The sequence below is a fragment of the Vicugna pacos genome, chromosome 28 (assembly GCF_048564905.1).
Source record: "Vicugna pacos chromosome 28, VicPac4, whole genome shotgun sequence".
Taxonomy (NCBI): Eukaryota; Metazoa; Chordata; class Mammalia; order Artiodactyla; family Camelidae; genus Vicugna; species Vicugna pacos.
Genome location: NC_133014.1, coordinates 8,735,029 through 8,756,802, shown reverse-complemented (window position 1 = coordinate 8,756,802; position 21,774 = coordinate 8,735,029). Strand labels below are relative to the sequence as shown.

Below are 21,774 nucleotides of genomic sequence, written 5' to 3'. Positions count from 1 at the left end.
CTTCAGGACAACAGCTGAGGCCCACAGGTGGCTGATCCCACAGGCCGGCTGGGTCGGGCGGCACTGCATCCAGCAGAAACAGAAGACGCAGTGGGGAGAACCAGGGGGTTGGCCCACTGGGTGTGACTCCAGGCAGTGCTGCCCCCCAGCTGGGGAAGGTCCAGCCTCCCTGAGCCAGCTCCACCTGCTGGGTCCTCAGCCAGGCCACTGCTGCCCATGGGCTCTCCTTCCCCAGCCTGGCCTTGCTCCAGGGAGGCCGGCCACATTCAGAACTCCCCCTAAACTCTGCAGTCCTGGCAAATGGCTCCCCTGGCCCAAAGCAGGCTCAGGCCTGTGTGCCAGGCATTGTACCTTGACTAAGACACATCACAAACAAAAACATGTTAGGAGGAGAAAGAGACTTCAGGAAGGCAATCATTTGGTCAGCAAATACTGAATGTCAGCTTTCCCACAGACCAAAAGGAGAAAGGGTCCATCAAGTTTTTCTTTTTTTTTTCCCTGGGGGTTGGGATGGGGTGGTGGTGGTGCACAGCTCAGGAGCCTCCAGGGAGGAAGTGATTAAACCAAGCCGCAAAGGAACAGTAGGATTTGAGGTGAAGATGGCCCTGTAGGGGCAAGGGCACAGCCCGCCGAGATTATACCACCAAGACACAACCCGAAGCTGATGAAAGAAACAGAGGCAGGGCTCCCTGGCTGGAGCAGAGGGAAGGGAGGGGACACCCTGGGGACAGGGCTGACAGCAGAGGGTCCAGACAGTGGGTAGTGGAGGCCACTCAGTGCTCTGGAGCAGAGAGACTGGGTTGTGGGGGACAGACTGGGGGCACTTGGGGGAAACAGGCCATAGGATCCTTTGGGATGGAATCTACCAAAGTGAAAATGCGGCTCTCTGTGAAGGATTACACTTCCTCCTTCATCTTTTTTTTTTTTAAGATTATTTCTCTACAATTTGCATGCTTTACTCACAGACTCAGAAAGTAGTGAAAAACTTAAAGATTAATTTTAAACAAGACCATGCCATTGGAACTGAATGAGTGTAGCTGGGTCTGGGGTGGGTGCCGGGCAGGGAAGAGGGGGGTGCGACCTTGGAAAGCACTGGGGCCCCTCTTCGAGAGAGGCACTGAGCAAGCTGATGGTGAGAGGTGGCGGGAGAAGCCAAGGAAAATATCCAAGGGCGACGGAGCCGTCGGTTGGTGGCCGGTGGGAGGGTGGCTGGGAAGAGGCCTGTCTGCTGGGGCAGGTGTGAGAGCCTGTGGGGGGTGTGGCCGAGGCAGGAGGCAGACCTTTCACTTGTAAACATTCTCCACACCCCGGGGGCGGGGCAGGGGTAGTGCGGAGGCCCAGGCCCAGCCCCTTACCCCACCTCCTCGGCAGAATTTCTCCTCCTGGGAGGGTGGTGTGGTGAGGGTGGGCCTGGGATCTGAGGCTTGCTCTGGAGAGGTCTGTGCAGTGAGGATTTACTGACAGAAAAAAGCTGCTACGTGTGTGCAGGTTTCACAACTTCATTCTTAGGCCGATTCCCATAATTGAATCTGGAGGGAAAATCCCAGGAAAATTATTCTGAATGAGGGTGCTTTTTTTGTTGTTGGGATGGGACTCGCAAGAAGGAAAAGGTAGTTCTGAAGAAAAGCCCTGTTAACCACATTTTATAAGCCCTTTTTCCAAAGCTGGGGAACCTGCCCACTACCTGGAAGGAGGGCTGGGAGAGTTCTTTCCTTGCATTCGAAGGTGGCCCCTGGAGTTGGGCCTAAGTGAGGGGAGGCCCTTTAAGAAAGACTTTGATCCAGCTTGAGAGGGTGGGGTTCTGCCTGTGGTCAGAGATCATGCAGTACTTCGGGGAGAAGGGGCTTCGTTATCAGCAATGGTCACCCAGGCCATTTCTCCCCTCACTTCCCGAGACCTCAGTCTCTGCATCGAGGAGAGGTGAGAGGGGGTCCAGACAGAGAGACAGACAGTGGTGCGGGTTGGGGCTGGGCAGGCAAGGCTTCTTCTGAGCCCCGACCCTCCCCCAGGCTCCTCTCCTCTGTCCTGTTTCTATGAAGTTCAGAGAAACAAAACACTAGCAGAAACAGGGGGCTCTGAGGCCCGGGGAGGCTGAACCTGGGCCTCCTCCCTCTGGACACCCCAGTGGCCGTGCTGAGGCTGGGACTGGCCTGGGAGCCTGGCAGGGACGGGCGGGCCGGGGTAGGACACTAAGTAAACAGTCAGGTGTGAGAGCTGCGCTTCCTGCTCCAGTTGCGCTGTGACCAATTCCTGAACTTAGCAAGCCCGGTCCTGTCCTGCTGGCACCACCGAGAAGTGGGGCTCTGTCCTCTCAAGGTGCAGGACTGGGAGGCTGGGCAGAGGCAGCTGGAGGGTGGAGGCCAAGCCCCCTGCCGGCTCCCAAGTCCTCCAGGGCAGCAAGTGCAAGGTGGCCCTTCCTCCAGCCCGAGGCCCCTCCCAAGTCCCTAAGGGCAGGAGTGTGTGTGTGTGAGGCTGGGAAGGAAGACCCCCATGGGAAACTGGGCCCGGAAACCTCAGTCAACAACTTGGGGAGAGTCAGAGTCTGAAGCAAGAAATGGGACGTGCCTGAACCCAGTGCTGACAAGAAAGGACAGTCCCCTGCCGCCGCTGCCAGCAAGGCTCACAGCTTCCGTCTTCTGGGTCTCTCCCCAGAGGCTGGCACGCCAACTTTTCTGAGAAGTTAGTTCTGTGGGGGCCGCCTCCTTCCCGGCTCTGGAGCCTTGAGGTGGCCCTGCCCTCCCCCAGGAGGGATGACACGGCTGAGAGATGGGAGACAGTCCACTGGGCTTGTCACCCACCGAGGGTTCTGGGCCAGGGCAAGGTCAGCGTCTCCTTTTGTAGGCCAGCTAGTTCTGCCCCCAGCAGCCACCAGCCCAGTCTCCACATGCAGGGCCTTCATCGTCAGACAAAAGGGAAAAGGGGCGGATGTTTCCCAGGAACTTCATCCTTTAGAAAATTCCCCTCTAGCTAATGCCAAGGGAGCTGCTGTGGGTTATTCACGCTAAGAGAGGGCAGAAAGGGGGAGGGAGAGGATCTCCCAGGAAGCCACTCGCTCAGCCAGAACATTAGAGTTTCTCCCATCTCAGGTCTGACCAAGAGCCCAGGGTCACTGAGGCAACCCTTCAGACCCAGCCCCTTCCCTGGAGGCTGCAGACAGGGTGGGGATAGCAGATCTACGTTGGCCGGAGGACCCTGCCGGAGCAGGTCCAGCCAGGCTCCGGGCAGCCGCTGTTGGGGGAAGAACTAAGGCTGACCTGGGAACACCTGCTGGGGAGGAAAGAGACTGACTCAAAGGACACGGCCTTCCAGCCAGGCTGCTGGGGCCCAGGGGCTTGCACTGCAGGGGTCGCTGGCCCCAAAGGCCAATTGCTGCCTGGCTCCCTGCCTGGGAAGCCAGGACCCCAGAACAGTCTCCTTTGGATTCACTCCTCCAGGCGCACAGGCTCTGGGGGGTGGCTGCCCTGGGGGACCTACATTCACCCAGTCTGGCTGGGCTGCTCTCCGCTCCGTCTAGAAGGCCTGGAGGGCCAGCCCAGCCTGATCCCAGGAGGAGACCCCAGGAGACCCAGGAGAATTCTGCCATTAGTCCCCTCATTGCCACGGGTGGGTCCTCTCAGGGGTTTTGTTCCCTAGGAGACACTCTGGTGACACACATGTGCTGAAGATCAACTCTGGGAAGTCTGGGAAAGAATGAAGCCGTGCCAGTCTACCTTGGAGCATTTCAAACCCAAGGCTAGAGCTGGACCCTGATGAATTCCTTCCCTTCCTCTCTTTCACCTTTTATTAAGTTTAACCCTCTAGCACCACTTCACAGTGCCCTGCCCCTCACAGCGGGCTCACGGGGTGGGCTACTGAGCCTCCCTTCCGGTAGGCATGGAAGTTGGGCTTGGAGAGGGCGCCTGATGGCATGACCACCTCCAGTGAGGGTTAGGTCTGCAGCAGACGTGACAAGCTGTGTGCCTGCGTGTGTGCCTGCCTGTGGGTGTGTGTTCCCTAAAGGGGATTTAACACTGGAGAGAGATCAAGGTCCTCCTGCACTACACAGCCAGGGCCGGAGGGCTGCTAGAGGCAGGACAGGGAGAGGCTGACGCTCCCCCCTCCCCACCCCAGGAGGGGAGGGGAGCGGGCTGCAAGCCTGAGCCCCAGGGCACCAGTCTAGGTCCTCCACCACACACAGGCTAGGCAAAATAACAGCAAAAATAATTAGTCATGAGTAATCCTGAGGTAGGGCTACTTGTGGGCCCCAGGCCAAGAGCCTCGGCTTGCCTGGCTAGTGTGTCCATAGAATTCAAGATAAGAGGGGATGCATTTTCTAGGTGAACCCAATCTGGACATGTCCTGGGTGTGGCATCTGCCACCATCTCTGGGCCTTTCTCCGCGCCCCTACAAGTTAACTGCATGACTTAGTCCCCTTGCCCAGGCTGCCCTTGTGCCACAGTTACACTCCCTGACCTTGGCTTGGACAAGCACTAAAGCAGCAGGCAGAGAGCTGCGCCCAAAGGAAAGCTGAGTTTGGAAGTGACTCTGACTGGGACAGGTCATCGGTCATAAGTCCTAGCAAGAAGGAAATGACAAGGACACACAGCCCATCACTAGGAAATGACATGGTGACACAGCACTTCTTCTTAGCCCAGGGTCCTTGAAAGCACAGGGCACAGAGGCTAAGGACAGACGTCACAAGCAGGGTCTGCCAGACTCACCCTGGGGCGTCCAAGGCCAGACACTCCATTCTGTAAATGAAAGTGCCTGTTCAGGCGTGAGGGTGGGTGGAGCCCTTAACATGGAGCAGGATGAGGCCAGCTGAGGGTGATGGGAGACAGGCTGGCAGCATCTGGATAGGACCAGGACTTCGGCCCAGCTGCTGGGAATGGCCATTGCCTAGAAAGTTGCTCTCAAGGCCCCAGCTGGACAGAGATGGGATCTCTCTGCTGAGGCTGCCAGAGGACCTCAGGGCCCATGATGTGTCCACCTCCTCAGATTCCTCGGAAGGTGAGCCCCTCACCTGCTCTTCTAGCTGCCCAGAGGAAGTGGGTTCAGAGACCCTGAACTCACGTCACAGGGAAAGAGGGATTCTTTTTAAAGCTCCACCCTGAACTTGGGATTGGACTCTGAGCACCCCCGGCCCCTGCTCTTGGCAGTGAGCACAGGGAGGGAAGTAGGAGGCCATGGCACAGTGGGGCCAGGTGGGGAAGAGATGGAGCTGAGACAAAAGCAGGAAGGCTGCGGGCTTTTCGTTCCTGTGGATCTGCTGCAGGGGGTTATCTCGGAGCATCTGCCCCAGCCCTGTGTTTGCGGGTGGGAGGGACAGAGGGGCTGCAGGCAAACCCTTGCTCCCACCCAGCCCACCCTTCCTTTCTGGTTTCCTGCTGGCCGTGGCGGGTGGGGGAGGTGACAGCTGGGATTGGCTGGCTCTTCCTGCTCCTCCAGCTGGGACCAGAGACCCTGACCCCAGGGGGATCTGGAACGGAAACCCAGCTCTGCTGGCTGCCCAGAGAAGGACAAGATTCTTGGTGCCTATGTTTGAGAATCTATGCCTGGGTGTGCACGTGGGCATCCGTATGTGGGTGCCAGTGCTAGAGGGAGCCCCCAGAACCAGCCAGGGTGTTGGCAGGGGCATCCTCCAGGGACCAGAGAGGTCCTACCGAGTTGGAGCTTCCTCAAAAGCCATTTCCTCAAAAGCGATGGCTTCCTCCCTTCTCTTATCTTTCTCTCTCACCAAATTGTCTCCTGGAGTGCTGGCATGGCCAGCGCCTGGGAAGCACTGCCCTCCCTATATTCTCCACAGGTGTTAGAGCACAGGGCACTGCCCAGGGCTGAAGACCAGGGGAATGCCATGGACACTAAGGTTTCCCCTCCTGTGTCAGAGTCCCAGCCTCCTGTCCCCTACACCAGAGGCCAAGGTGCCACATAGTGAGGACTTCAGCTCTGACTCCAGGGGAAGACATGTGACCCAGGCCGGCCAGTTGCTGCAAGCCTGGCCACGTGACTGGCTTAGAGGTGAGCACGTGACCCAAGCCAAGCCAACGAGACTCAACTCTGGGACTCCGTTGGGACTCCAGGACAGAAGCTCGCTCTTTCCCCCTGGCTGGGCCTGCGGAGGGGAGGAAATAGGCCTGGAGTGTCTCAGAAGCAGCGGGAAAGCTGCCTGTGAATGCACGAAAGAGCAGAGCCAAGAGATGCAGAGAGCAACATTGAGGTTTCATGACACTGCTCGGCCCTGGTCCAGTTGAGCCTGTCCCAGGACCTTTCAGGACGTGTGTATGTGTGTCCATCACTACAGAGTCCTGGCGAAGACAGGGTGAGAAGGGACAGAAAGGCGGTGAGCAGGAGAGCAGTTGAGCAGGCAGTGGTCTGCCTGGAACTGCTCCTCCACACTGAGGACAGCCAGAGAGGGACCTCACACATCCTTCCTGCCCCCCATCAGCTGCGCGGTGGGAGCTATGCCCAAGGTGCTTAGATGTGGCTCTTAGAAGGCACTGTTTTCTCCATCTGTACTCTGCACTCTGCACGCCGGAGGCAGGTGGGTGCGGAAGGGTGCAGGGGAGGTGGGGAAGGATCCCTCACCAGGCTGTACCTACTTAGGGCAGGCATTTTGATGGGAAATGTGGGGCAGTTGAGATAGGCCCTGGACCCGGCCCTCAAAGGAGACTCTGCTCAGGTGTGTGAAGCAATGTGTGGGCAAGCCATGGGTTAAGCGAACAGACTGTAATGACCACCAAGGACAGGAGAGACAGGAAGCCAAGTTCAGGAGAGACAGGCCCCAGAAGAAGGACCAGCAGGAGCAAAGACACGGGCCTGAGAATGGAGGGCTTCTGGGGAAGACACCCAGTGCTTGGAATCAAATGGAGTGGCTTGATTCGCAGGAGAAAAACCCTATGGATGAACTAGGGCCAGCTGACCAAGACCTTGGATGGCAGAGCTGGAATATGCTGTGACAGGACTGCTTTTTCCTAAGTCAGACTGGGAGGAAGATCACAGAGCTGTCCAGGAGGACTTGAAGGATGCAGGGACTGAGGTAGGGCGTTAGGTCAGAAGCACAGGAGTCACCCGCGTGGGGTAAGGACTGTGCGGATGGGAGGGACCCCTGAAGGGTCCTTAGGAGGACTGAGCCTGGGGCGGCCCAGGGCAGGGAGCAGGCCCAGAAGCTGTTGAGGACTCAAGCTGGCAGGGCTTGAACAAAGGCTGCCTGCAGAACCCAAGCCTGCCCTTCCCAGCAAAACGTGGCTTTAAGCCCCATTCATAGGCTTGCAAAGAAGCCAGAATTCCTGGGACTCAGTCAAAGCTGGCCTGGGCCCCAGGAGCCTTCAGATGCTCAGAGGTACCCATTCTGGGGAGGCTCCGCAGCCACTCAGGTGGGTGTGCCATGAGGCTGATGCACGGATCCCCATTTGGGGTCGGCTTCCCTGAGTCACCTCTTTGAAGTTTATTTCAAAAGATGTCAGAGGTTCCTCGTTTTGAAGGAGGTAAGGAGGAACCGCAGACTGGCCAGAGGAGGATCTCAGGAGTCCTGAATATCCGTTGTCCATTCTTCAAAACCTGTAAGTTTTCTCCCAACCCTCCTAATCTTGGCCTGACCAAGGTCCTCCGCCTGGTGGGCGTGGTTCTCCCCAAGGTGCAGGGCACAGGGCAGGAAGTGCAGGGGAGAAGGCGGAGCGTGGAAGGAGAGGGAGGTTCTGGCTCCACCTGTCCTTCCAGGGGACACAGGGCAAGGAGGCTGTGCCCCAGCCAAGCCTCAGGGAGTCCACGCCTCCCCTTGCTGGTGCTGAGTGCTGGTGGGAGAGGGCAGAGCGCAGAGCTGCTGGAGGGCAGGGTGCCCTCCCGTCCTCTCCCCAAACCTCCCCAGCCACACCCCAGGCACTTCAGACAGCTCTTGGAAGGGTCACCCAACACAGGGACAGGCCAGCACAGGAACAAAAGCGGTAAAACTTGTTTGTCAACTCTGTTAACACATAAGCACACCATAAAGACATATAGGAGATGCACACGCACGTGCGCACGCACACGTATGCAGGCACACGGCAGGCCCATGCCCTCTGCAGAAGATGTACAGAGACCCCAGGAGGGAGTTCAAAGAAATCTGTGCAGCAGGGTGGGGTTACCCTAGAGCATCACCCAAGCTCTGAGCACACCCCACCCCTTCACCCGTGCATTTCTCCTATAAACAAGCCCTCCCTGAGCCCCACAAGCACAGAGCCTGCAGCCATGTGTGGGGTGAGGAAGCCGACTGGAGTCACCTGCAGCCTCCAGGCTGTCTGGGTGCACTGGCCCCTTGCAGCCGGCCCCGGGGGACAGGGACCATCACAGATGCAGAACCCTCAGTGGGCCCCAGATTGCCTGTCCCATGAGGACACTCGTCAGGCTCTGAGGAGGACATTCCCAGGAGGTGGACAAGGACAGGGAACCAGTTCCTGGTGCCTCAATGCAGCCCCAACTCTGGGACGCCCACCTCCCTCTGTGGACCTTAGTTTTCCTTCCACACAATGAGAGATAGTTAACTTCCTCAAAGTTCCTAACTGTAACTAAACTGGGGAAAAATTTCCACTCTAAGAAAAAGATCCTCATTCTGTAGAACTTTCAGATCCCTCTGGGCAAAACAGAACCCAAAATTCCTTCACTATAGCTTCTACGCTGCAAAGGGCCCGGGGAGAAGGCAGAACAGCAGGGAAGTGTGGTAAACAGTGGGTTTAACAAGACCAAAGCATCAGTCATCTGGATAAATGTGAATAAATCTGGCCAAATACAGTTTACGTAAGTCAGCTAAATGAAAACTAAAGAAGCCTCAGGAAACCCCTGGTTTTGTGCTGGACGGCTGAGCTGGTCGGTTTGAGGGGACAGTGGCAAACTGAGTCCCGTTCCCTGACATGTGTTTGCGCAGGGGCCAGAAGGACAGTCACACACACAGAGGCCTGGGAAGGAGCTGGCCTCTTGCAGAATTGGTACCCATGGGCCCGAGGGAGGCACCTGTCAGCCAACTCTTGGAGCACACTCCTGCGTTAAAACATCCTTTCCCACCTCTCTCACACAGAGCACCTGTCTCTTGCGGGGCTGTCCCAGACCCCCAAGCATCATTCTGACCAGATGTGCATTCTCCTCCAGGAGAACCCCTCTCAAACCAGGCAGGCCCGGGGCCACCAAAAATCACTGAGGGGCTGAGCAACTTCTTTATCCAAAACCACTTTAAAATGCTCAAAGTATTCTAATCATTCCGTTCACAAGCAGGATTCTTATCTTTCACATGAGCATGGCTGTGATTTGCTCAGACACACGGTGACTCTGACTCAGCGAGGACAAGCACCCCCCTCCAGTCCCCTCCCACGGCCCATCCCGCACCCACCCCTGCAGTGTTGCACAGGAGCACGTTGCTTCTTGTGTTGAACCTGGTGGTAGCTTTGCCAGGCAAGAATCTTACCAGCTTATAATTACAAACGATGCACTGTGATTGGTTCCCTCATAAGCAGGTAACACTTCTGAAGTGAAGGGTCCCCAACAGGAGCAGCTCAGGCTATAAAACCCTTGGAGCCTTAATGAAACAAGGACCTTAAGAGACAGAGGCTGGTCTGAGGGCAGAGGGTGTGCAGAGGGAGGGCTCTTTCCAGCATGGGGGTGGGAGGGCAGAATGGGGTGGAAGAGGAGAGTTCAGAGAGGGAGAATTAAAATTGCATTCATTCATCTGTTCATTCACTCAGTCACCTAGCACCGAACATACCATGCAGTGCTGACACCAGCTGTGCCCACAGTCTAGCTGGGGAGACGGACAAGTCAGGGGACAACTGCAAAGCCAGGGGATCAGCGAGGTGAGAAAGTCATACCCTGGGCACCAGATGGCAGCTCGCCCAGCCTCCAGGGAAGGCGGGACAGGGACAGGGACAGGGAAGAAGGCTGGGAGCCTCCCTGGGGAAGGAGGAGCCTGGGCCAAGGCCCCAGGCAGAGACAGGAGGTGGGGAGACCAGGGGGAGTGGAGGCTGGCAGAAGTGTTTATCTGCAGGGCGGGAGGAGGGCTGAGACCCAGCAGTTCTGGGCAGGAAATCTCCCAGACGGGAGTGAGCAGGGCCTGGGGGATGGGGCCCAGCATCATGGCCCCAGGGGACAGGGCCCAGCAGGGCTGCCCCAAGCGCTGGGAAAGGGTTTGTCCTCACTTCCTCCAGGCTGGGTCGCCTCAGGCCAATTTCATTTGGCCTTAGTTTTCCGAAGCGCCTCAAGGAGAAAGAAGGCAAAGACTTTGAGCTCTGGGGATGAAAGGCTCAGACCACCACTCCCTGTAAAACAGGGCGGATGACGCCGCTGCTCTGTTTGGCGGGTGAGTAGCCTGATTGTCTTTGAAGATGAAACATGCTCGGGCCTAATGAGGAGTCAGTTGGCTGAGGTGGGAGTGGGGCCGGGCAGCGGGAGGCCAGGCACCTGCCCCACCTGGTCCGTCCCCGTCAGAACAGTGCCGGCCCAGGGGGACAGAAGGCTTCACTTTTCTCTGCAGACCGCTGGTGCCCGGCCACCAGCCCCAGCTCCTCCTCGCCCTCTTCTGCTATCAGGCCAGGATCCATCCCAGGTGGCAAAGGCATCTGATAGCTGCCCTGGACCAGCACGCCCTGCACTTCTCGGGTACCCAGCCCCTCATGTTTCCAGGCCAAAAGAGTAGTTTCCAATGTGGCAGCGGATCAAGGGGACACTTCACGGCCTCCCTGACATGCGTGAGGACAGTCCGCACAATAGAAGGGGACTCGCAGCCCGCTCACTCCCCTCGCTTCCCAGGCTGTTGAAGGGGCACCTGTTGCTACATGGGCTCTGGGATGCCATGAGCCAGATGGCACCCCCGGGCTTGTACGAACACCACCTCTGCCAGGCGAGGCCAGGAATGGCCCCAGGGCGCCTGGAGGGCACACCCTTCGCTTGGCCCAACCGGACACAAGTCTCCTTTTTCCTCTCTCACCACGCCCCTTCTTCCTCTTTTCCTTCCCCCCAGCTCAGGCCTGGGGCCTGCCTACCTGTGTCCTGCTCAGACAGACCACCCCAGGGCCTGACCCCGCCTCCTTTCTAGAGCCCCCAAACACCCGGATTCAGCCTCCATAACCAGCTACAGTTGCCCGGGAAACAGCTGCCAGAGGAGAACGGGGCATGTAGACAGCTCACACTCTCCAGGGAGGCGGCAGCCTCGTAAATGCACGGACATTAGGCACGGCTGAGAGGTAACCTTGCCTACGTGTTTCAGAAGAGGACACACACCTGGGGGTTACCCTATCTTCTTAACAGTTCATTTGTGTGCATTAAGTAATTAATTCACTTATCTGATTTGCAGAATGATGCCTAAAGGTTGGTCTTCTGGATCGTCAACATCCAACCTCTGGGTGAGGTTTTAGAATTAGCACCTTCCTCAATTAGGAAGATGCCTTTCTGCACCCTTCACGCCTGAGTCCCCAGGGATGGGGGCTCACTGAGCTCTACCCCCAGCTCCCCAGGGAACCGGGCTTGGGGATCCCAGTCTGAGGCCCCTACACTACCACCTCTGCTTGACACTCACCCCAAAGGCCACAGGCCTCACCAACCCAAGCCCCACAGCCGCAGGCTCTGGGGTGCCTCGCTGGCCCTGACTCCCGACAAAGCATGGCTTTCAGGAAAGCCGGGCAATGTCTGGAAAGTCAATCAGGAGGAACTGGGGAAAGGCCAAGGACTCAGCCTCAGTGAGGACCACAGCGAACAGGAACAGGGAGGCTGGACCCAGCTCTGCAGGGGAAACACAGTACCTCTCACATCCGAACTCTCCCTGCGCTTCTCCTTCAAAGTGCTCCCTTCCCGCCCCGCTCCCTCTGCCAGCACTTCAGCTCCCGTGTCCTCTCTAAGCTGTGCTGTGAGACTAACGGAGCACCCACGGCTGACAAGCCTAGCCAGGCCGCACAGGACCAGCAGGGCCAGGCGGATAGGCAGGCATGCGGCCAGCACGCCTAGGTCCACAGCGCCTCACTGAGCCTCCTGGAGGGTCCTGGGCAAGGACTCCTGGTTACAGGTTTTGCAGAGGAGTTGGGGAGGCCGCTGGCTGGGCTCTGTCTCTCGGAGCCCTGGGGTTTTAGGATGGGCAGCCCTGCCTTCCCCACTGCCCTGCGGCGGCGTCCTGCCGGAGGTGGGCAGAGGCCGGGTGCTCACCTTGTGGTCTAGCTGGGCACTGGCCTTTGGCTGTTTCTCCCGGCTGAGCAGTAAGGTCTCTGAGCCCAGGTACTGCTCCAGGAATGATGGCCGCATGAAGCTCAAGAGCTGGCTGAGCGAGGACAGCTGTGGAGGAAAAGGAGGCCATCAGTGCCAGGGACAGCTTGGGGTTGCTTGGCCTGCCCCACACCCCCTAGCTGGCAGTGGTGGGTCAGAGCCTAGGCTCTGGAGCCAGACCACTGGCTTCCACAACCTGGGTGCACCTCTCACTTGGGAGCCGCGTGGCCCCCTGGAGTCTGTTCCTGCCGTGAAATGGAGACAAGCACATCCCTTCTTCCCAGGAGAGGAGGCTCACACGCTCACAGTGCCTGGCACAGGGTGAGCCTCCCTTAAACCAGTGAACCAGGAAGACCTCCATAGGTTTCACCCACATCCCAGGGTTAGCAGGCACGCCAGGTTTAGGAGAACCAGGACCAGAAGAGAGGGTCTCCTCTGCCACTGGGCAAGACCCTCCCCGGCTGAGCTGCTGCACATACCCGCTGGCCCTCTCTGCCAGGGCCCCCTCTTTTCATGTAACTTGTTACTCCGGGGGTTTTCAGCAGCCTTGAAAGAGGAGGGTCTGAGGACTACCCCAGGCCTATCACTGTGAATGTGAATAATGACTGTACTCATCACCCCGCAACCCCCCCCACCTTTTTCCTTCCAGAGGATTTTAAAGCAAATCCGAACACTGAACATCATATCATTTTACTCATAAAGAGCTTCTAACAGGAAAGGATAAGGACTTCTTCCCAAACATAATCACAATCTCGTCTTCTTGCCCAAGAAAATTACCAAGGATCCCTTATGTGATCAAACACCTGTGCCCGGTTTTCTCTGATTGTCTCAAAATGTCCTTATGCAGTTGCTTTGTTGGAATCAGATTCCCCACAACAACCCCACGCTGCCATCTGGTTAATATATCACTCAGTCCACCAGCCGCCCCACCCCCATTTGAACTGCCCACTCTCTCTGAACAACTGGAGGCACAGGCGTGCATAAATCCAGGTGTCTGCAGCAAGCCGCTCCTTCCCACCCAGCCCCTGCATCTGGCTTGGGCGGCCTCGGCTGAAACCCAGCAAGGACCATCAGCTGCCCCAGAGCTAACTTGGCTGGGGCTTCAGAGAGCAGGCAGTCTCTAAGCCCAGGGCCCCTCTAAGGTCCCATGTAACCCTGGGGTGTAGGGATACAGAACAAAGGAGCAGGGCCCGGGGAGTTCACAGAGGCACCAGCTCTTTAGATGCAGCAGGTGTAGGCTGGCCAAGAGGGCGAGGGCTGAGCCCCTGGCCCAGCTTCTTGCCCCAGCCCAGCCCAGCCTGGCACACCTGGCTTCCTCTTTCTGAATCACCCGCAGACACCTGCTCAGCATGTTGGCCTGCCGCGGGCTTAGGACAGCCCACAAGAGCAGCTGGGCTGGGTGAGGGCTAAGAGTCAGGCCCAGGGCCTTGGCTCCTGGAAGGCGGCCAGGGCTTCTTGGCCGAGTGTGTGATCCCTTTAGAAAGGGAGAGCAGGAGGCAGGGAGAGAGAAAGAGGGAAGTTCTAGGCAAAGAGAAGCACCATCTGCAGCTTCATCAAAACCAGAGCTGTGCTGCCTTGTTTAGGCCTTGAAAATCTGGGGAGAGTTTCCAAAACAGCCCTGCCCGCTCACTTGGGCTCACAGCTGTGCAAGCACAGGGGCGGGCTCCGCTGCCCACGCCCCCCAGAAGCAGCCCTCTGGCAGGCAGCCCCGCCCCAGCTAGGACCCTCCCTGCCTGGAGCCCTGGGCGGAGCTGGGCAGGGGAGCTCACAACAAAGGCTTTTCCTCTCACTCCGTGAAAACAGCTTCACTCTGCTCAGGGCAGCGAGTTGAGCTGCTGCCTTCTGCTCGCTTATTGCATTTTGTTTCCAGTGCTGGCAGCCTCAGCCATCCTTTCTCCAGCAGACACACCCTTCTCTGGGATAAGGGCTTATTTGGGCCACGTGGGTCCCAGCAGGGCCACGGCCTGACCAGCACATGTCCCCACGTTACCCGCACCGCTTGGAGCCATCTCGGCAAACACTCAGCCCATTAGGACAGACACCACCAAGCAAGAAGCAAATGATCACCCAAAAAGGCAAGGCCTCCCCTGGCCTCATCAAGAGGCGGCAGATGAGCTCCAGTGAGGCAACTGGCCACACAGCGGTCTCTCCTGTGCTCAGACCCCAGCAGCTGCCTCTGTTTGCCCAGTGGAATAGGCCAGGATCTTAAGTGTCTGGGAGGCCCCAGGTGGCCCCGCTGCTCCTTGGAGCCTGTGCCCAGACTGGACCTTCTGACCAGACACTGCACAGCTGCCCGCCCCGCTTCCAGACTTCCACCAGGCCCACCTTCCCAGCGAGGCCCGCCCCAGCTCCCAACCACCACCCAGCAGTCCGCAGCACCTATACCTGCTAATCCCCTTACCCAATTTTGTTTCCAAAGCATTTACCACCTTCTGACCTGCTACGTAATTTACTTGTCTGTTATGTTTATGATCTGTCCCCCTCCCCAACTAGAATGTAAGCACCATGAGGGCAGCTTTGGTCACTGCAGTCTCCCCAGAGTCTAACACAACACCCGGCACATGGCACAGTCGTCCTCCCTTATCTGAGGTTTCACTTCCCACGGTTTCAGATACCCGTGGTCAACCGAGATCCAAAAATACTAAATGGAAAATTCCAGAAATGAACACTTTGTAAGTTTTTTAATTGCACACCCTTCTGAGCAGCGTGATGAAATCTCGTGCAGTCCTGCTCCATTTCTCCCTTTGTCTGGGCGGTCCCACCCATTACTCACTTAGGGGCCGTCTCAGTTATCAGAGTCACTGTCACAGTATCACAGGGCTTGTGTTCTTGCATTCAAGTAACCCTTATTTTACTTAGTAATGGTCCCGTGCACAAGAGGAGCGATGCTGGCAGCTTGGATATGCCAAAAAAAAAAAAAAAAAAAGGCTGTAAAGTGCTTCCTTTAAGCAAGAAGATGAAAGTTCTTGACTTTTTAAGGAGAGAAAAAAAATCGCATCTCAAGGTTGCTAAGATCTATGGTAAGAACAAATCTATCCACAGAATTGTGAAGAAGGGAAGAGAAATTCTAGTTCTGCTACTGCATCTCAAACTGCAGAAGTTACAGCCCAGTGCATTAAGTGCTTAGTTAAGATGGAAAAGGCACTGATTTTGCACAGTAAAATACTTTGAGAAAGACCACATACATGGCTTTTATTACAGTACATATGTTACAATGCATTGTTCTATATCATTGTTCTTAATCTTTCTGTGCCTAATTTATAAGTGAAACTTTATCAGAGATAGGAATGTATAGGAAAAAACATATATATATATATAGGTTTCGGTACTATCCAAGGTTTCAGGTATCCACTACCCTCTGGAATGTACCCCCCGTGGAAAGTAGGGGCTACTGCATACATTTAATAAAAATTTGTTAAATGAACAAATGAGTGAATAGCAGGTCAGGTCTGCAGCTGGCCTTTCCATAATGGATGCAAACCCTTGTCCCCCTTGATTTCGGCCACTTCAAGCCCATTTTCCAAACTCCAAACTGGAAGGCATGGTTGGACAAAAGGGCTTTGCTGTGTTGGGAGAGGTGGCCTGGGGTAAGAAACAGACTCCCAATTGCTCTCCAAAGCCGCGCTGCCTGTGTCTTGCCCATCTCGGTAAAGGCTCCCCAGCCTGCCGGGGGCATACATCGTGGAGCCCTCCTCGCCTCCTTCCTCTCACATTCCACATCCCACTGGCCGTACCTGGGAAACACACCTAGAATCTGACCACTTCTCACCACCTACGTCACCATCTCCCCGGGGCCAAACCAGAGTCATCTCTTATCAGCATGACTGCAATTGCCTCCTTCCACCCCATCCCCCATGGTCTACTCGCAATACAGTGGTCAGTGTAATTTTAAAAGATTTCATAAATCAGATTATGTTCCTCCTCTTATGAAAACCTTCCAATGGCCCTCCACTTTGGCATGGAAGTCAAGACCCCATCTGAGTCCCCAGTTACCTCTCTGACCTCAACTCTTGCTGCTCTACCTTCAGCCTTCTGCTCTAGCCACACTGGCCTCTGTTTTTAGTTCAACCTAAGAGGACTTTGCCTGCTCCAGTGCCTTTGCACTGGCTGTTCCCTCTGCCCAGAATGCTTTCTTCTAAGAAACCTACATGACTCCTTTAGGTCTGTGCTCAAATGTCCCTTCTCTGTTCACCCTCATTCTCCCTACACTCCCTCTCCTCTTTATCCTGCTTTACTCTTCCCCATATGGTGTATCATCACCCGGAATGATTTCTTTCTTTCTTGATGCCTGTCTCCCCCTGAGTCTCACGAGGAGGGGACTGAGTTCTGTTCAGGGCTGTATCTTCTGTGCCCTGAGCCGTGTTTGGGGCACACTGGTGTCTGAGGCCAAAACCCCACTGTTTCTAGGATATTCCCAGGATTCATGGGAACAACAGGAAGCAGTTTGACCCTGAGACTCTCCTGGACGATACAGCCTTGGGGTTGTTGCATCCTGGCCACCTACAGAAGTCTTGTTCCTCAAATTCAGTTCTCCAGCACCTGTTCTGCTCCTGGGACCTCAGACTGCAGCCTGAGACATAGAACCAAGCAATCCAAGCATCAGGGACTCCTGCTCAGCAATGCCCTGAGAATCCTCTGCCTGGGCACCCACCCCAGATCCTCTCCTGGAGAAGTGGGGAAAGGGGGAGTGTGGGCTTGATGTGGGTGGCTGTGGGGCCGAGGTGGCCCTTTGAAGGCGTGTTTCATGAGGATCTGTCTGACAGGCCAGACTGGAACGGGGAGTGTCTGCAGCCTGGAGCCCTGGGAGGAGGACTTGCAGCAGCCCCGAGCTTGCAGTGGGGACAGGGAGGCACATCGGGAGCAGAGCGCCGCGGGCAGGCCCGAGCTGGTCCGTCTGTCCTTCGAGCCACCGGGAGTCTGGCGCGACTTTGCACCGCTGCCTGCCCGCCTGCAGACGGTCTCTCCTCATGCAGCACCGGCACTGACTCATCCTGCAAGACCTGGCTCAGGACATCTCTGGAAGCCACTTCACTGCCCTCAGGCAGAATTAGTCATGGTGCCCTCAGCCTGCCTCGCTCACACCCTCTTCTTTGAGGTTGTCTCCTGGGGCAGAGCCCGGCACACACAGGCGCTCAGCCAGGGTCTCATGAACAGACAGGCGCACAGTGGGCACACGGGCAGGTGGGTGGCTGGCGTGGTGGGGACGCGCTGGGGCTGGGAACCACAGGGGCAGGGCCAGACCCAGCTTGGCCCCTGGCCGGCGGGAGCTCCGGGGCAGCTCTCCCTGGAGGAGGCATCCCCACCCTGACCAGCCCTGTTCCTTGCCTGCCCCGCAGGTCCCCTCTAGGCCCAGACCACTCCCCTCACCACCTCTGGCCTTCATTGTGTTCCCCCCACTCTCCCATACACAGGTTTGACCAATAAAAAACAGATGGAAACAAAACCCCAGGCCTTGAACTGACTCTGATGCTCCAGCCACCCTCAGTCTTCCTGGTCAATGCCAAGTGCTGCTGGAGGGCGGCCACCCCACCCCCAACTGCACTCGCTCCTGCCTTTTCTTTTTTTTTTCTGAATTTCTTTTTAAAAAATTTTTTAATTCAAAACATTTGCTGTCCCTCCCTTGGATGTCCTTTCTTTTTATTTTGCACTTTTTTTTTTAAATTAAGTATCATCAATTTATGCCCGGTTACAGTAATGCTGTCTTAATTTCTGGTGTACAGCATGGCGACTCAGTTATACATATATATATTCCTTTGCATATTGGTCTTGCCTTTTCTGATCTTCACACTCCAGCCTCTCACCTGCTGTGCTCACACTGTGCTCTGTTCTCTGTGGCCGTGCTCCGGCCACTGCCAATGTCTGTCAACCAGGCTGCCCCCGCTCCCCACTGGAGCCCTCAGGGACCACTCAGTCTTGTCCCGGTTGCTGAGTCTCCGCCTGCCCCTGCCCCTTCCCCTAATGGGTCAGACCCTTCGTTCTTCTCGCAGAGGCTCTGTCATCAAGCTCTCTCCTCTGTGAAGTGACCCTTGTGCAGGACCCCTCCCAAGGTCTCTGCCCCGGGGAATGGTCCCTTGCACACCCTGGAACTCAACCTCAGGTTCCTTCAACCCACAAGTCTGCGGTGAAGTCCTGTGTGCACCAGGCACTGTGCTACGTGCCGAGGGACAGCAGTGAGCAGAAACCATCTGATCCCTGCACTCAAGGTGCTGCTGTTGGGGGTGTGTGTGTGTGTAAACACAGACCCTGAACAAATAAATTTTTTAAAAAGTCAGGAGGTGAGCACCATGAATGTTTTCAAGCAGGGTGATGGTGCCAGGTCACTGTGGGTGGGGCAGTCAGGGTCTCCTGGAGGAGGTGACACCTCAGCTGGAACTGGAGCGATAAGAAGCTGCCGCCATGCTACGTCTCAGGGGAAAGCAGGTAAGGCAAAGGGCAGCCTGGGCGAAAGCCAGGCCGGGCCCACTTGGACAAGCCAACCTGCTGGGTCACCTTTCTGAGTTCCTGCCCTCCTCATGGCATCTCAGACTCAGCCATATTGTCCATCCTGCCCCAGGAGGGCCCGGAACATTCTCTGGGCACTCTGGGCAAGGGGTCACTCGGCTTGCCTCGTACACCTCGGGGACTGCCTTGCCTCTCTGCTGCTGAGCTAGAGGGCTCTTCTGGGACTCCCAGGAGATTCCTGGAGGGCAGGTGGGAGGTGACAGCGTTCTCAACCTCCCTGCCACCCACCGCTGGGCTGGCTGTGACCCACGCTGCCGCCAGGGTCCCTGAACTACTGCTCTCTGAGCTGCAAGGGGGTTGTGGCCGGAGAGAAGAGGGTGAGGAAAGAAGGCACTTGGCTATGTCCTGCTGCCCCAAGAGTGCCTGGCGCTGGGGCAGAAGGGACGCTGGGTGTGAGCAGTGTTAATTTAGCAGTGTTTGTTTCCATCTTTATTGTTTTTCCACCTATAAAAAGTAACAGAAGCAGGGCTGGGGGAGGAGGGAACGGAGATTTGGTGTTCAGTGGGTACAGAGCTTCCGTCTGGGAAGATAAGTGAGTTCTGGAGGTGGCTGGTGGTGACGCCTGCACGAGACAGTGAATGTGTGTAAGACCTTGGAACTGCACACTTCAAGACGGTGAGGACTCTACACTCAAAACTGTTAAGATGGTTAAAAAAAACCCCTCAAAGTGGTCAATGTAATGCTCTGTATATTTTACCACAATTTTTTGAAAAAGTAACATATGTTCCCGGCTCACTGCTCTATCCTTAGTGCCTAGCACATTGTTGACATGCGAAAAGTCATTGTTGAATGCAAGGATGTGAGTTAAAAATTCAAACTCCCCTTGACTCCCCTGGCCTGAGGCCCCCAGTCTTCCGGAAAAGCAGCAGGAGCGAGCTGGCCGCGGGTTTCCCCAGGCCCCAGCAGGTGCGGAGGCACGGACTCACCTGGGCCTTCTCCTGCCAGAGAGGGAGCGTCTCTTGCCGGCCCAGCAACCGGGCAATGATCAGGAGGCTGAGCTGGCTTCGAAGCTGCCTGTGAAAGAAGGAGCGAGAGACATTAAGGGCGTGGAGGATGGGAAGCAGGGTGGAGGGCCTGTCTCCACCAAGAAGGTTACATCTTCCTTGTGCCTCCACAGACTTGTTGCCCGCAGCGGGCAGCAGATGTCAGGCCCTGGCATGGACTTTGATGTGGACACAGTCCCTAATTCCTGCAGGAAGCCACCACTGAAGGAAGCAAAGGAGAGGTCCTGAAGCTGGAGGGAACCTAAGGAGCATAAAGGAAAACCCACTTAGGCCGGAACCAGCCCCACAGAATCCCTGGAATGACCCTGCGAGGAAGTGAAGGACCGGACATCGAACGGCAAGCCGCAGGCAGCCTTCGGAAACGACGCTTCCCTCAGGAAGTACTCTGGGGAGGCAGGACTGGGTGGCGCTCCAAGGCGCCCCTGCCGCTTCCCCAGGCCTCCCAGGCGGTGGGGAGCTGAGGTGGGAATGGCCGCCTCCGAGCTCCTGTGGGGCTGGGCAGGTGATATCTGAAGCCATTGTTTATTTTCCTACTCAAGAAAGTCAGAGGCGTCAACAAGGCAAGAGGCTCTTGACTAAAAAAGAAGAAGAAGAAAAAAAAAAGCAACGTCAGGCAGCAGCACTGCATACCAGACAGGCAAACATGGAAAGAGGGGAAATGCTCACACGCAGCTCGTGGGAAAATAAATGGGTAATGGGTACATCCACTCCCGTCCACTGTTGGGCAAGACCTAGTAAAGATGTACAGATGCCCACCCCGTGGCCCAGCAGCCCTACTCCTGGGCACATGTGTACACAGCGCACGCGCGCACACACACACACACACACACACACACACACAAGAGAGAGAGAGGGAGGCAGAAGCCCAGTATTGCTGCAGCACTGGAATGGATAAACAGACCGGGTTCTATCTCTGCAGCTCAGTCGTAATGATTATGAATGAGCTACGACACATCCAGCAGCCTGTGAGCCTCACGCTGTTGACCGAAAGACACCAGATACAAAGGAATATATGTGTATGATTTCATGCATATAAAGTACAAAAAGGAGCAAAAACCAGCTGCTGGAAGTCGGGTCACTGTGAGGCTTGTTGGGGCGGCTTCTGCTCACATTTCATTTCTTGATCTGGGTGCTGGTTTCACGTATATTTGACTTGTAGGAATCCACCCAGCCACAGACTTAAGGTCTGTATTCTGTTTTCTGTTTGTATGTTGCAGTTCAATAAAACTGCTACTTAAAGGAGAAATTCAGCTGGAGGGGGAGGTAAGATTGACAGACTTAGGCAATGAAAACATAGGATGCCCGGTTAAATCTGAATTTCTTATAGATAAACAAATAATTCTTTTTAGCGTTAAGTTTCTCCCATGTGGTGTCTGTACTTTGGTCACCCTGGGAGGGACCAGCCATTTGCTTCCATTAAAGAGCTTGGTGTCCTCTCTGACTCTGTCGCCCTTTCTGCAGAGCTCACAGCGTTCCCACTGATCTTCTAAATCCTGGGGAGAGACAGCCCCATCTAGACTGCCCCATGGGACAGAAAACAGGAGCTCCCCACCCAGCGTCTGCCACACCAGACCCCTGTGGGTGCAGGCAGAGCCCCGCCCCTCACCCGGAGCCCCACCTTCCTGGCTGCAGCACACACCCGGCAAGTCTGCCACCGAGCTATGGGCCAGAACCTACTCTCCAGCTGTTCCCCAGGAGCCCCAGCAGCAGCTGGGCCCGGAACACAGTGGGAGGTAGATGGCCCCTCCGAGCCACTGCTCCAAAGCGAATTTGCAGCCGGAGTCACAAGTCCCGCATCTGGGCTTCATTAATCCAAACCCGGGCCTTTGGGAGCTCTCTTATTTGCAGTGGGTGGGGAGGGGCCAACCTGGGGGTGGGGGTGCTGGCAAAGCAGAGCTGGGGGTGGTCCAAGAAGGGAAGAGGCGGGCCGGGTGGGTCAGGACAGGGCTGTGTCCAGAAAGAATTAAAAAAAAAAAAAAGAAAAACAACAACAGAAGAAAAGCACCAGAAGGAGCACCGAGGGGGAGAATGGATGAAAAGAAAGCCACATCTGAGGGTGGTGCCCCTCGCCCCTCACGCC

At 56.2% G+C, this 21,774-nt stretch overlaps 1 protein-coding gene and 1 long non-coding RNA gene across 10 annotated transcripts in view; one reads left to right on the top strand and one right to left on the bottom strand.

Moving 5' to 3' along the window:
• The window catches only part of FAM178B (family with sequence similarity 178 member B), an 83,982-nt gene that overhangs the window by 3,229 nt on the left and 58,979 nt on the right, over positions 1 to 21,774 (bottom strand). For 5 of the 9 annotated variants that reach the window (XM_072951384.1, XM_072951385.1, XM_072951387.1 and 2 more), the window contains 2 exons: positions 19,617 to 19,704; positions 12,133 to 12,258 (listed from right to left, as the gene is read on the bottom strand). In XM_072951384.1, coding sequence (XP_072807485.1) covers positions 12,133 to 12,258; positions 19,617 to 19,704 — 214 coding nt within the window. The other 4 variants (XM_072951392.1, XM_072951391.1, XM_072951390.1 and 1 more) reach the window with 4 other exon arrangements.
• LOC116285908 (uncharacterized) lies at positions 10,013 to 12,117 on the top strand. Its single transcript, XR_004195662.2, has 3 exons — positions 10,013 to 10,297; positions 10,472 to 11,180; positions 11,291 to 12,117. It is a non-coding gene; the product is annotated as an uncharacterized lncRNA (long non-coding RNA).